The sequence below is a fragment of the Uranotaenia lowii genome, chromosome 1 (assembly GCF_029784155.1).
Source record: "Uranotaenia lowii strain MFRU-FL chromosome 1, ASM2978415v1, whole genome shotgun sequence".
Taxonomy (NCBI): domain Eukaryota; kingdom Metazoa; phylum Arthropoda; class Insecta; order Diptera; family Culicidae; genus Uranotaenia; species Uranotaenia lowii.
Window position 1 is genome coordinate 182,658,078 of NC_073691.1, and position 16,417 is coordinate 182,674,494.

The window sequence follows — 16,417 nt, forward strand, 5'->3', positions numbered from 1 at the left end:
TGTACCTGTGGCTTGAAAAGCAGCATTTTCATAGCTTCCCTTCCGGCATTGTCAACCAAGAAATTTACGTGAAAGAGTGTTTGAATAAACGTCTGCTGCCTTTCCTGAAGAAACACGGTTGTTCCGTACTGTTTTGGCCGGATTTGGTATCTTGCCATTACGGTAAAAATGCCATGGAGTGGTACGCCACCAACAACGTGCAGGTGGTTCCCAAGGACAAGAACCCTCCCAACACGCCAGAGCTCCGCCCATTTGAGAAATACTGGGCTATTGTCAAGTGGAACCTAAAGAAGACCAAAAAAACTGCTAAGGACGAGCAGCAGTTCAAGGCAAACTGGCTTTCTACGGCGAAGAAGGTGGACAAGGTGGCTGTACAAATAACCAGGGTTAAGCGTAAGTCCCGGCAATTCGGATTTCGAAAAGCGGAAGCCTAACTGAATATTTTTCCTGAATTTTATACTAATTAAACTTTAAAAAGAAATTTAATTTGATTTTTTAAATAAACGATTTCACCGATTTACACGCGTTTTCCCTTGACCAAATTTTGAACAAAATTGCATCTAGGGTGGTGCACTTTACAGTGTCAATCAAAAATACTTCTACACTTGAAAAATTGAAAGTTTTTGAAAAAATTTGAATCAACTTCTAGTGGTCTCTGAGACTCTGTGAAGCATTGCTGATACGCATTGAGGCAAGTTGCTAGACTTCAGTACCGTCCAAAAGGATAGCAACATACAATAAATAAAAATAAATCGGAAATATTCATTTGTAAAAAATCTTCCGAATGTCGATCGTTGGTGCTATTGAGGGCCGTTATGGTATTTTAAAAGTGTGATTTGAGTGGTGTTGAGTGATGACTAGGACGGCGAAGAAAAATTCCATCGCGGATTAGACCTATGAACGGGATTGCTGCCAGGTTTCAGTGCTCAACAAATGTAACGAGCTGTTCTTGAACGTGCACAACGACATTGAGCTGGGTGATCACGAGGAAAAGTTCAAAAGTCATCTGGAGTTCCGGGCTTTATTTTCAGAATCGATTTTGCAAATCCAAGTATTTTTGCTGTCCAAACTGGAAAGTCGAGGGCATCCTTTGAGATCGACGATCATACATGCATTGGCTTCTCACAGCATGGCTTCCGGTTTCCATCATCGGCTGCCGAAAATCGATCTTCCAAAGTTTAGCGGAGATGAATCACACTGGATCTCTATTCGAGACAACTTTCTCTCGTTGATCCACTTCACAACGAAGACATAGATACCAATTGTCAACAAGCTGCAGTATCTTTTGCAGTCATTAGAAGGAGAGGCAAGAAAATCGTTCGAGTCTGAGGATATCCAAGCCGGTAATTATTCATCGACTTGGGACGCACTGAAGAAGCGTTAAGACAACAGAAAAAAGCTGTTTGTGACCTGTAAAACCACCGACCTCAATACGCTTGTTGATGATTTCCAGCGACATGTCAAGGCACTGCGGAAGTTGTGTGAATCGATCGAGCATTGGGAAACTCCGCTCATCTTCATCCTAACGATAAGATTAGATTCGTGCATGGGCGCATGATATTCGACAGAAGGACGAGGTGAAATACGATGAGCTCATCGAGTTTCTTATTCAATAATTCTGGCCGGACAAATCCTGATCAAGCAAGCTCCCATCAAATCTGTCGTGAACGCAGCTACGTCCAAAATCCAATTCAACACTCCGCCATGCCACTGTTGTTTGAGAACACATCTGCTTCCAGCAGTCTTTACTGGAATTGATTCAACGCGAACCACCAGGCTAGAACTTGTAAATCTAAATTCCTGTGCAGGATTTGCCAAGTGAAGTACCATATGGTGTTGCACGATTCAGCACCCGAGAGATCACATTTCACACAAGTGAATCTAGGTCCCAGCAGTTCACTCAGCCCACCAACAATAAATCTATCCGTGAATTCAGATTCGACAGTTCTCCTGGAGACAGTGGCGCTGTTTGTTGTCGACCGATACGACAGAAAGAATCCTGCTAGAGCTCTGCTAGATTCTGCAGCGATGTCTAATTTCATCACCAAGAAGCTGGTAAACGAACTCACCACCTTTCATAGTACCGTTGACATTGCAGTTGCCAGAAGCAGAGTTAGTTTCTCCACCACAATCGATTTCCTCGTCATGAAGAAGCCAACGTCTTATCTTCTCACATCCCCGATATATTCAACTGCCTGTAGAATGCCGGAAGTTTCATTGGCGGATCCTCAGTTCAACATTCCAGCAACAATCGACATTATCATCGGTGGAGAATGCTACCATGAGCTTCCCACAGGCGTACGCCACTCTTGTACGCATTCTGTGAGTTCAATTTGGGGTACGCGCTCAACGATACGCTGCTCGTCGGTCTCGTCGCTGAACACAGTCTGCTGCCCATTACTCCTCTAAGTGCCACCAAGGTCAACAACAAAGGCGAAGACGCTGTCTGTGGATCCTCCGGATATGCTGTCCTTTTGGTCAAGCAGCCCTCTGTTACCTGACTGGGCTAATACGCGCCTGTTTTGCCAACGGAATCTTTCCGGATATCCCAAAGATCAAATCCGCTACCGTATCGTTGGAGAACTGTCGCTGCAAAACGTTAAACTGCTATCCAGATTGGTACAAATGGGCTTCCGATAAGCCTCAGTGCTTAACAAACGAAGATAAAACTTTACCTTCCTTGTACCAGACCTCGTAGGAAGAGGGTTAACCACTGTCGGGGGATACCCACGGGTAGAGAGGCTCTCGATGCCGGGCGAGCCTCTCAAGTCGGAGTAGGATGTCGTCACCGTCGGGAAACATCCAAGTCGTAGCGTTCAGAGTCCTAAACGTGTGCCGTGACAGGCGCGAGTCCAGGACAAGCTGCTCTCGATCTGGCACGCAACAGGCAGAAAAATCCGCGAGCCAAAAATCCTAGGGTTGCCAGCCGAGGGAGATAAAGAAGACCGGATAACGGTCGGAGTAGACTGAGCCCATCGGCGGGGGGCTGTCGAGTAGAGCGCGTCCGACCCCACGGTTTAAAGCTACAAAGATAAGGCAACATCTTTTGCGTAGGATGCTCCACCTTCGGGGAATATTCGAGATGGGCGGTTTCCAACGACAGAAGCTGCATAGATAAGACTTTACCTTCTTCGCAGTGGAAATCGTTGGGAAAGGGTTATTCCACGATCAGGGAATACCAACGGGTAGAGTGGCTCTCGACGCCGGGTGACCCGTTCGACCCGGAGTAGGATGACGTCTTCGTCGAGAATCATCCGAGTCGTTGCGTTAAGCCCGCGCGTGTGCCGTGACAGGCACGAGTCTAGGATAAGCTGCTCTCGATCTGGCACACGACGGGCAAGATGGCGAAACTCGAATCCTGGAGATAAGAGGTCGGGCTTCGAGTCGTTAGAGGAGTGGGTCAGGCCTCGAACCTCCAGGCGGAAAGGTTTGTGTGGTCAACCCCGAGTCTTTATGATAAGATGTCGGGTCTCGAGTCGTAAGAGGAGGGACCAGGCCCTAAATCAACAAGAGGAGGAGTACAAGTAATCACCTCAAGACATTACGAGGAGAGGTCGGATCTCGAGTCGTTAGAGGAGAGATCGGGCCTTGAATCGTGCAGAGGAGAGGTAAACCTCGAGATCAGGCCTCAAGTCGCGAAGAAGAGAGGTTTATGTGGAAATCTCGAGTCATTGCGAGGAGATGTCGGTTCTAAAGCCGTTAGGAAGAGTTAAGGCGTCGAGTTGTAAGGATGATAAATTTTGCTGAAAGTGGTTTCGTTAATGAGTATTGCCTTGGAGCGCACTAGCGTGAATAGACCTCCCACTATTGAAGCATAGTGTGCTAAACAGTTCGAGGTGGGAACCAGGTCTGCGGCCCCAGGTGAAGTTGAGGGAGTAGGGGGTAAACACGGAGTACATCATAAGTCTTCCCATTGTACCCATGGACCCAGAGTAGCAAACTGGGGGGACGCGGTGGCTCGCCGTGCCTTGGAATACAATCCTTAAACCGGGATTTACCATCTGTGGTTACTAACTTTAAAAAAAAAACAACAAACGAAGCGCAGACATTGCATCTGACCATCACCTCGTCCTTGGCGAGATAAATTCGAATGAGAGTTGCGCGTGTCCAATGGCGCGAAGAGAAAGTCGGGTGTCGATACGACGTCCGTCAGTTGAAGAACCCATAGGTGAAAAAGGCGTATGTTGAACATCTGGAGCCTCGGAATTGCCGACAGACGGAACAGCCGAAGAACAGTGGTGTGGAATCGAGAATGCCTTTATCACGACGAGCCATGGTACTCTCGGTAAAGTTTGTGGAAGAAGCAGTGAATGGATGTTGGATGAAACTTGGAGGATGGTCGATGATCGGAAAAACCAAAAGTCGGAATTGAGCAGGCATGGAGTCGATCTTGAGCAAAAGAGCCAAGCTCAGGCAGCATAAGGATGGAGTCAGTCTGTCGGCAATTCCGAGGCTCGGGATTCTAGCTGTTCAACGTATGCCCTTTTCACCTCTAGATTCTCCAACCGGCGGATGTCGTATCGACACCCGACTTTCTCCTCGCGCTGTTAGACACGCGCAACTCTTAGTCGTATCTCGCCAAGGACGAGGTGATGGTCAGATGCAATGTCTGCGCTTCGTTTGTTGCGGACATCAAGAAGGCTCCTTCTCCATTTTCGGCTGATGCAAATATGGTCGATTTGATTTTCTGTTCGACCATCTTGAGATACCCAAGTGACCTTGTGTGCGTCGACCAGCACACGGAAGAGCGATCCACCGATTACCATGTTGTTGTAGACACAAAATTCTACAAGCAGCTCTCCGTTTTCGCTCATCTGTCATAGGCCATGGCACCCCATGATGCGCTCAAGGTCTTGATTGTCGGAGCCTATCTTTGCGTTGAAGTCGCCCAAATGGATTGTCACCCTTAGCAATTCTATCTACCAAGTAGATTGAGAGGACACAAATCGATAAATTTTTTAAGTGAGTTGAGAGGACAGCTTGAAAGGCGAATTGAAAGGACAGCCTGAACATATTCAACGAGTTGGAAACACAGCTTGAAATTTAAAAGCGAGTTGAGAAGACAGCCACATCATATCTATAGAAATTTCAAACGAGTTGAGAGGACAGCCTGAGCATATTGACATTCATGTTAGTTCAAAAGGTTGGTGGAAATTGGCAGGCAAGTTGAGAGGTCAGGAAGGCGAGCGAGTTGCAATGATAGCTAGAAATGAGAGGCCACATCATATCTATAGAAATTTCAAACGAGTTGAGAGGGCAGCCTGAACATATTGATCAAAAATTTCAAGCAAATAGAGAGGACAGCCTGAACAAATCAATGAATTTTCCAACAAGTTGAGAGGACAGCTTGAATTTTGAAGGCAAGTTGAGAGGGCCTGAACAAATCAATGAAGTTTCAAGCAATTTGAGAGATAAGCTTGAAATTGAAAGGCGAGTTGAGAGGACAGCCTGAACGAACGAATTCAAGCAAGTTGAGCTGACAGCCTGAAAGGTGAGTTGAGAGGACAACTTGAACAAATCAATGGAGTTTCCAACAAGTTCAGAGGACAGCTTGAATTTTAAAAGCAAGTTGAGAGGACAGCCTGAACAATTCGAGAGAAGGTTCAAGCGAGTTGAAAGGACAGCTTGAATTTGAAAGGCGAGTTGAGAGGACAGCCTGATCAAATCAATGAAGTTTTCAACGAGTTGAGAACACAGCTCAAAATTGAAAGACGAGACAGCCTATTCAAATCCATAAAAATTTCAAGCGAGTTGAGAGGACAGCCTGATCAGATTAAAATTGATGTGAATTCAAAAGGTTGGTGGAAATTAACAGACAAGGTAAGAGGACAGCCTTCAAATATTATAAGAAATTCAGAGCGATTTTTTTTATTCAGAGCGAGTTACAATGATAGCTAGAAATTAGAGGCGAGTTGAGAGAAATTTTTCGAAATGGTTCGTTTAACATTTCAGAACCTTGAACGAAGTTTACAGATTCAGCTTCAGGTATCAGAATGGGGGTAGGCTTAATAGCGGCACGTTATCCAAACATACGGGAAAATTGTGCCTGAAACTTGCAAAAACGTAAAAAAATGTTTTTGAAATCCTGTTAGACCATGCAAAGTATTTCACATTGCAGACTATTCAAATATAACGTAACGCGTTTAGGGGGGAGGTGGTTATGCAGTTTATTACGGTCAGTGGATTCTGGATAGAAAATCTGAAACGGTAACACATTCGTTTCAGATTTTCTATCCAAAATCCACTGACCGTAACAAACTGCTATACCATCTCCCCCCCTAAACGCGTAGGGGAGAGGGGGGTTGAAAATGATCGAAAATTGCGTTACGTAATATTTTAACGACCCCTTAGAGGTTGATTCGAATTTTGATGTAAAAAAAATTGATGTCACTTTGCATGCCATTTTCATTTACTATGGCGACCGTCAAAATTGCTAATGTATGTGAATTCAACTGGACAAAATTCAATCTGTTTTCTTCTATTTCCTACGTCTACTCTGTTAAATTCAACATAATAACGGGCTTACCTGTAATTCATGCATAAAATCCGTCTCATCCAGCAGCACAATCCGCACCGCGATCGTCTTCGATGATCTACAAAGGCAGTACATCGTGGATCGCCTGGCTTCTGGAACCTAGTAAAAACGCTGAACTTTTCCACACAATACACAGGCGGTCCTAGCAAAGGTCACCGCCGAAACGAATCGAAACTAATCTCTTCGGACGAAAAGAGGACAGAAAAAACATAGAACTAAACACCCGAAACGTCACTAGTAAGTGTGTTGCTCACTTTAAAGCAGCCGCCAAAACTTCTTCTTCTGCTTTCGATTCCATAGAACTTTGTCACAAGATCCCGACGAGATCAAGCATTGGAACCAGGTGGCCCCGCCGCGACGAACTGACACCGACGATGACGTTTTCGCAATCACTGATCATTATCATTATCCGCATCGTCTTCGCCGTGTGATCCGATCCAGAGGAGTGAATAGAAAATTTTTGCTAAATTTATCACCACGATAGGTAGGGCGCATGACAGTTGTTGAACTTTTTTTCTTCCTCTGCCCTCCTCTACGAAGCTGTCGATCTTGGCACCGGCCACCGTTTTGCCCTCTTTTGGAGCTGCTCCGAGAGTTCGCCGCCCAGGGCGTGTCTTCGCGTTGCCCTGACGGGAGAAGATCCGATTGATTGATTGGTTGGCTGATTGATTGATTGATTGATCGATAGGTTGATTGTATAGCTGGACCGGTTTTTCCTCGCTACGGTCTCGTCCACTACTGGAAGTGGTGCGTGGTTGATAATAAATGACGGCCTTTGGACCACTTTGCAGTTGAAGAAACGGGACCAAACGGACCGAGACCCTTGAGCGAAAATGTTAGGCGCGCGCGCGCGCACAAACGCACTCGCGATTGCTGCCAGTCGATGCGTACGGGACCTGAAATGGTGCAAGAAAAAATACATAAGATAAGAGATGTGTACATTTTGAGGAGAATTGGATATGTTGCAAATAATTTAATGAAATAAATGATTACAGATCAAATTTATGAAATTATTTGCCCCTAAGTTATCATATTTACACACAAAATTTAGCCTCCAATCATGAGTTCTCAATATTTCAACGCCATTGGCATAAAATGTGTATGCCAGCGGCAATGATTCGATTTGAGACCGCCGGCATTGACCTTCCAGCTGAAATACAGTCATTCAGCTGGTCCGGATGGTATACCAGCCACTATCTTGAAACGCTGCAAAATACATATGCTTACACGGAGAAAAAATGATGATGTTTTTGTATACAACTATAAAAACAAAAGACTCAACTATAAACAGATGATTGACCTTACGCAATCAACTATGAATATAGTAGATTCCAGTGTAATTGGATAATTGATTCAATTGTCAATATGATAGATTCAACACTAATCAACTTTACTATAAATATAATAGATTCAACTATACATTCCTCATTGTAAACATACAAAACGAGTTTGGGCCCTTCAAGGTTCAAGGTATAACCCGTTTCAAATAATGAAACTTCGAAAAAAAATATTTTAAAAAAACCATGGGTCTTACTGCAAATATGATAGATTCAATTGTAATAGTATTATTGATTTTATGCATTCAACTATAAATATAATAGATTGAACTATAAATTACTGGTTGACGTCTAAAATTTAACTATAAAAATGAATTGTTCAAATGTAGTCATATAATTGATTCAACTGTAAATATGATAGATTTAACTACAACTGTATGATTTATTCTTGGTATTATAGTAAATACTGTAAATTCAACTATATTTTCATGATTGAATGTGTGATAGTCAAATAAATACTACACATCCAAACACTACATGTGTTTACATAAGTGTAGTAAGTGTGTCAGCAGCAGGCAGCTGTGTGTTTGCCAAAGGCATAAACAGAAGGTAATTACCAAAGGTAGATATAATAAAAAAGCATACATTTGCTTGTTTGGAAAAAGTTATGAAAACATTTTTATTCCCTTTAGGTCAATTCCAGCCAGAAGTGGCAGCACTTAAATTCTCAACAAAGACATCGATGCCGCTGGAGGAATCCTTGAACATTCCGGTTATTGACACCGAATGGCGTTTCATCAGAAAGCAGAAATGGCTGGACAATACAACAACCGTTGATGTACTGATTGTTAATTAAATCATATTTTTCTTTGTAACCCTAATCTTTTGTGTGCTTTCAGCTAATAACAAATTAACAATATGTATTAAATAAAAAAAAATTGTAGCAGGAAAAACACGGAAAAAAACCAACAGCAAGTATATAGCTGAACGCATAAAATCAATCATAGAAGTAAAATTGATTCTATAATAATTATAGATAGGCACTATGGTTGAATATACAATATATATAGTTAAATGCCCAACGTCAATAAGTATATAATACTTGAATTTATTATAATTATGATTGAATCAATCATGCAACTGTTGTTGAACCTATCATATTTATAGTTGAACTAGCTGACCCGGCAAACTTTATTGAGCCTTTGAATTTTCACAAAACTAATGTTCATGTGAGTAGATGGTAAAAAATTATTCATGTTCATTCAATTATTTTTTTAAATTTTAGCGTTTTTGACTGCTTGTTTGAAAGCTTTGAAACCGTAGGATAAGAATGAAAAATCCTAAAAACTGCTTTGCATAGCCAGGAAGTTTATTGATTTGTATAACATTTACAAAAACATTTCATGAAATTATTAAAAGCTCTAGCAAGCAAAGTTTGCTATTTTAAAATACTTTTCAATGGATTCAGATTTTTTATTTTGAAATGGTAATAATTCTTTTCATGAAATTCTTAGCTGCTTGTCATGTTAGCAAAAAAATGAAGCTTAAGAATATTCAAAACCAAAAATTAAAGACTGACTTCATTTCAAACTTATTTGTACTTTCTGAATGATTTAATGTGCAAAAATTTCTTCTTCAATACAAATTTCCATACAAAATTGAAACGCGTTGCGCTAACTCAGGAATCAACCAAATCATCTAGAATTTTACACTGATGCTTGGTGACCCGAAAGGCATCGAAAAAACATATGGGAGCAAAAAGTCATTTTTTTTTGCAGCGGTCTACTGGACAGTTTAAGGACTTTTTTGGTAAAATTTCTATTAAATAAGGCCCTCAGAGCCAATGGGGTATAAGCACAAAAATAATCGAAATTGAATAGATGATGCCAACTGATTTTTCATATTTCCAACTAAATTTGGAAATTTTATCAGATTTTTTGAATTTTATTTACATACTTTTACGTTCGAGAGAAAAATATAAATATCCAAAAAAAATATGAAAAATAGCCAAACACAACAACTGAAAAGCTTGTTTTCACGAAATAAGCCTTTATGCCCTTATACTCTGTGTTCACCTTACTTTACATTCGAAGAATTGATATTTGGAGTGCCTAACTCTAGAGGCAAAATTTACCGTGGAAATTTTATGATTTGATTTCCAGTGAAAGCTGAAAATGATTATCATCTGGGTTGAACTTTAAAATAATGTTTATAGGACACTGGACTGTGATGTCCATTTTCGATAAACCCCAAGAAAAATGCACTAAGGAATGTTTTGTTGAAAGGTGTTGCCATTTTAAGCAGTTTTAATCAATTGCCTTTTCATTTTCTCCCCAAATTATATGAAAAGTACTCTTCACCGTATAACAAATTCAAAGACAAGGCGCATCTTTTTTGCAGTGTTTTAAAACAAAACTTCTCATGATATGAAATGTCGCGATGTTTTAATCCTTCAAAAAAAGATGGATATTTTGATCAAATATCCATATTGCAATCTGTTTCTCGTTATCTGTAACCTGAAATGCATTTAATTATTATCTGTTATGAATTATAAGATCATCTTTTTGATTCAAATTTTGTAACATTTATCAAAATGTGAATGCTCAAGTTATTAAAAAAAGAACTTTTTTTCTTTTAAAGCATTGAAAATTCTCAAATTTACGTAGAAAATAAAAGCATTTTTTTTGTATTTGAGCTCACTTTTTAAAATAAAACATGCGTTTTAAGGGTCTGTTAATAAATTTTGGAACTTGTTTTTTTCTTGATTTCTTTTAGAATTTTTTCTCTTAGCTTTTGAATTCCTGAAGAAAAACGAAACTTTTAAACTCCTGGTATTTGAATTTGTCGCTATGAAAAATGATTTTATTTCTTGGTTTGATGATAAAAAATCAGAAATGAAATTCAAAATTTTAAAACTTTATTCTGAATTTTGTTGCCTTTTCTCATCAATGATCAAATCTGGATATAGGAATATGTAATTGAATAATTGGATTTTCATTGTGATATTGATAAATAAATCAGAAATGAAACTTAAAAGCACTGATATTTGGTTATTAGCTCTCTTTTTTGTTCTGGATCTTGGTTCATATTACTCTTGCGAATATTTTTTTTGTTTTCCAAGCATATTGTGTTTGAAGATGTGATTGAATCAAAACCTTTTCTGACTTCTGATACGGAATGTTTTAAAGTTCTACAAACTCAACCTTTTTAACCGATCATGATTATTTTGTTGAATTGGAGTTTTTTGTTTAATTTGGCAATAAAGTAAATAAATTCGGGCAATCTGGCAAGCTTTGGGTATATCAGCTCAAAAAATGACAAACAAAAACATGCAAATCGGATGAACCCAGCAAGAGTTATTCGTGTTCGAACATAAATATTTATGCCTTCATTTTTATACATATATAGGATTCATAAAACCAATCAAACCAAATATATACATGAATTCGTGTAAGTACAGTTGATTGAATATAGGCGGAATATTGTTGGTGAAACTATACTTTTTTCTTCGTGAACTCTTATAAAACATATCTTTTAAACTTCGCTCAACATTTCTGCGTTACCTTCTATCTGAAAAGAAGCCCACAAGAATGCTCGATGATTGCTAAACTTTTTCAGTTACTTATATTAGACCCTATCTTCTGGTAAAGCACACTCAATTTTTCCTATGATCAACATGGTTTTAGCCCCGTTCGAGTGTATCTCTAATGTTTAAGACAGCTTCGATTCAGGATTTCAAACCAACGTCATCTGTACCGACCTGGAAGCTGTTTTCAACAAAGTATTAGATTTTGTGGGTTTGAATGGTTTCGCAGTCACCTGTCAGGTCCGAAATCGATTTACTGAACGAATTTTTTCAACCAATTTCCTAAAACATTTAGAGTGTCTTAAGGGAGCCATTTAGGACCAATAATATTCATGAATTATTTCAACGATCATTTCTTGGCGACGAGGCTATCTCTTAAGTGAGGCGTACGAAAGATCTTGTTGTGATTCTTGACAAACGGCTCGACTCAAACCAATTACATCGCCGAAAAAGCGAGTGGTTTGAGAAATCTTGATTGCCAGCTCTTTGGCCCTCTTCAAATGTAGAAGACTTTGAGGACGTTTGGGGGAGAAGTTCGACCTAATGTCAAGAGAATATGCCTGTAATACCCTACCCTACCTTACATATCTAACCAGGCGCTTAAATATTAGTGGTTGAAAAGCCATTTCGACGTTCAAAAACATCCATTTCGGTACAAGAATCTGTTTGGCACACCGACCTGCGATTGCCAAGACTTCCAAATATTATCAGACAGAATTGGCTTCCGCCGCATAAAAATACTTCCATAGACGACGTTCTTTTTATTCTCGATAAGAGCAACTTACATAAGTAAAGTGTTCAGTTCAACTTGTTGAGGGTAATGTAAACAATTTAATGTATAATTTTTAAACTTATTCTACTCTGTTGATGGAATACAATGCTGCAGTGAACTAAGAAGTAAAAAATGGCTCATCTTAGTAGCAGACTGATAGCTATTGATCCTCCTTTTAATTATTTTTTCCCAACAATCGAAACTGACCGATTGAAACCCTGATCTAGATTAACACCCAATCAGTTCTAGCGTAACAGAAATGTTCAAAACAAACCAACTAACAAACGCCACCCGCTAGAAGTTGCTACCAGGACTTTCAGGGAAAAAATCCAGTCAACAAAACCGGCTTCGGCGAGCTTCTTCGGCTTGCAGGTGATATCTATCTGTCTCTAGGACTTTGTTTTTGACTTGCAGTTTCGCGCCCGTTCGTTGTTGATACCATTTGGTATGACAGAATGTGTCGTTACGATAACCATCTCCCATCCCCTAGGCGGCAACGTCCCATCCACCATTCCATTATTTTTTTATGTTTGTGCGGAAAGAAATTGTCCATCGTTACCAAGGCATTCAGGGGGAAGAGATAAATAAGCCAGACGATATGGTGGAAAGCTGGGATCCTTTCAGCAGAAACCCGTCGTCGTCGTCGTCGTCGTCGTTGGCCCCTCTGAGTGAATCTGGGAACGAGGGAAATAAAAAAAAAATCGTTCGCGTTCCTCTATCGTCGGTCTGGAATCTTTGCAATCTGGAACGAGCTTCCTCCTCGTTCGAAAAGTCGACTTTAATCAGAGTCCGACGGATGAAAACTAGCCATGATGGCGACTGCACAGACCAAAGAGTATCTGATTAAGATTAAAGCTTTATTTAAGATTGGGATAAAATTTCAATTTTAAAACGTATATTTAATGATTTGCTACCTTCGCATTGTTCATGAACGTTTATTTCTTCGGATTTAACGTGTAAAATATGTTTTATCAATATGAATCATTCAGACAAGTTAACAATAAAGAATCCAATAAATAAGTTCAAAATGTTCTTTAAAACATCCATTCATGTTCTCACACGAAACTACGAAACTAAAAAAATCACAAAAATGCAATTTATTACCTAACGTTACGTTAGCTCTATTTACAAGAAGTCGCTACAAATTGGATGTGGGAACTTCTGGCCGATCATTGAAGTAGGACAAAGTAAAACTAAATTTTGTTTTCTCTCAAAATTATTATCAAACTGTTCTAAGGCTTGTTGAATTATTATTCGCTTTGTTCTTAATTCCATCTCGACAGATGTATTCGAGCAGTTTCTCGGAATTTCCTTAATTTAACTTCAGTCAAGGGCTTCGTCAGCATAACGCCAATTTTCAGTTCAGTAGGGCAATAATCGATGTTAATCTACCTTCAATTGTCGCACGAAATGATAACGGGTGTCCACATCTTTGGATCGGTTATAGAAGTTTCCTCCTTCCCTCCTTGTTTCATGCAGAATTGGTTACCCTCCAGTCTTGAAAATATTCGATTTCATTTTGCTGAAAGCACCTAACATTGAGAAAAAATCTCAGTCACCCAGATATTTTTCGCAGATTGTGATAAAATAAATAAATTGGAGGTGCGTTCATGAAATCCTAACTCAATCACATTCAACATTTGTTTTTTTTTTCAATTCCCTCCACACTCATTCGTTAACTGCCGTCGCTGAAAATCAACACTTGAATTTTAATTTCATGGCGATCTTAGTGAAAGTGAAAGAAAATTCCAAATCATTCAATGAAATGTCATCCGGCTGAAATTGTTTACAAAGTTTTCTTTGGCGTAACACGTAACTTACAATTCAATCTTAAGCAAACTTAATTAGTTTTTTTCGCTTTCAGTCCCGTATGGCAGTTCTAAAGGTGAACCTCAGAATTTTGAAGTTCCACTAGCCGGTAACAAAAATTTCGGTGCAAGTTATTATGCTAGAAAGGAATCAGAACAACAAACAACTTGTGGTGTGCAACGCACTTGAAGAGTGGGAGCATCGAAAATTGAAATTTAGTGAACGAAACGGTTTTTTTGAAGATATTATTAGATGTAACAAGCTCTGATGTAACAAGCTTGAGCTACTCTAGACGATGTCCACATGATGACGATTCTGGCTCCGTGTAACGTCGAAGTAAGTTTGCTGCTTTCATACTGTAGAAATATTCTTTGATTTGTTTTGGAATTTCTTGCAGAATTTATTTCATCGCTCCATCGCCGATTACATTTCAATTTTTGTACTACCGAAGAAATAAATGATCCACTCAACTTAAAATCAACGACAAATAGAGTTTTTTCCCCTTATAAAGTTCTCGGCTGAGGTGGTGAATTGAAACAAAAGTAAAGAAAAAAAAATCAATAATGTACATGATTGTAATTAAAAACAAAACACGTAGTTCAATTTGTTTTACCCTTAACCCCAAAACAAAAAATAGATAATTTGAAGTCAACTGGTATATTTTTTTTCTTTTTCACGCAATAGAGAAGGGTAGACAGAAAAATTAATCAGCTTGAACCCTAGTCAAAATATACTTTAAATTTTGAAAGTGAAAATAATAAAAAATAAGTTTTTCATTTTACTTTTTATATTTTCTATTTTGACAAATATTAAACAGAGATAAAGCATATGGAATGGCCGTTTTGCCACAGAGAACAGACGTACAAGCTCGAACAAAAAATCGTCAAAAAAGTGTGTAAAATTTCAAATGCTATCACCAAAAAAATACGTTAGAAATTGACTACAAACAGTGCCATCTATTGCGCCGTTCAAAAGTTACAAGTCAACTTTAAAGTACCCAGTATTCGAAAAATCGTAATAGTTTATGAACTCCCAAAAAATCGATGCAATGTCTCAGAAAAATGGACGTGTTCAATTTATTGCTAAATAAATGAAATCAGAGTTACTTTTAACTGGGCGAAAATTCACTTTTTTATTTTTGCACAACTATGACAGTTAAGATAACTAACAGCTTTGGTATAAGTTTTCGCACTTCTTGAACAGTAATTTATGTTAAAAAATACAAGAACATTCTTAACGATCAGTCTCACCCAGCAGTACTGATTCTAGGCATCTCAAAGCGGGTTACTTTCACATATCACTTCAGCCACAGAGAACAGACGTACAAGCTCGAACGAAAAATCTTCAAAAAAGTGTGTAAAATTTCAAATGCTGACACCTAAAAAATACGTTGAAAATTGACTTGAAACAGTGCCATCTGTTGCGCCGTTCAAAAGTTACAGATCAAATTTCCAAGAGCTCATTTTTCGAAAAGGCTTAATCGTATTTGAACTCAATAATAATTAAATAATGCCACTTTAAAATAGACGGGTTAAATTTATTGCTAGTTAAATGCAATAAGAGTTGCTTTTGACTGGATAGAATTTCACTTCCTTCATTTTTGCACTACTGAAGCAATCAAAATAACGATCAGTTATGGAATAAGTTTATGCACATCTTGAAAGGTCAGAGGACGAATCGGCTATATCCAGTCAATTAGGAACATTCTTGACGATCAATCTCCCCCATCAGAACTGATTCTGACATCTCGAAGCGGATTATTTCCAAGTAAATATCACTTTTGCATCCCATTGTTCATAATTAAGTACTTCTAGCTTGAAGGGAATAGCGATTAACTTTTAAGATATTTTTCTATTATGCAACGAGACGAAAGTGTTACGAAACTTCAACAGCGATTTTCTTGAAACATGCCAAACAATTCATACGACCTGTTCAAAACTGACCAAAATTTTGTATATTTTCTAAATTTTATTTTAACAGTTCTCTTTCGCGTGTTTGGAGACATCTGGTGGCCCAGCCAAAAAACAAAAATTGGTTCCAAATGGTCGTTCGAAATTTTACACAAGTTTCGTGAGCTTGCTTGTACGTCTGTTCTCTGTGCTTTAGCATCCAGTTGTTTTAAACTTTGTATTTCTAACAAATTTGAAGGAAAAAGATAATAACTGTTATGATTATTTTTTTCATGCAACAGGATGAACGTATTACGAAACTTCAACAGCGATTTTCTTGAAGCATGCTAAGCAGTTCATACGACGTATAGAAAACGGACTGAAACTTAGTCAGTCTTGTTTTGACAGTTCTCTTTGGTGTGTTTGGAGACATCTGGTGGCCCAGCCATAAAACAAAAAAGGGTTCAAAAAAGGTGTTGGGATTTTTACACAGGTTTCGTGGGCTAGCTTGTACGTCTGTTCTCTGTGGTTTTGCTACGTTGACGTCTT

At 39.0% G+C, this 16,417-nt stretch overlaps 1 protein-coding gene across 6 annotated transcripts in view; it reads right to left on the minus strand.

The window, feature by feature from the left end:
• The window catches only part of LOC129739415 (band 4.1-like protein 4), a 461,000-nt gene that overhangs the window by 241,345 nt on the left and 203,238 nt on the right, over positions 1 to 16,417 (minus strand). For all 6 annotated transcript variants that reach the window (XM_055730882.1, XM_055730875.1, XM_055730889.1 and 3 more), the window contains one exon: positions 6,527 to 7,431. In XM_055730882.1, coding sequence (XP_055586857.1) covers positions 6,527 to 6,610 — 84 coding nt within the window. In that variant the 5' untranslated portion in view covers positions 6,611 to 7,431. The remainder of the gene's footprint in view (positions 1 to 6,526; positions 7,432 to 16,417) is intronic.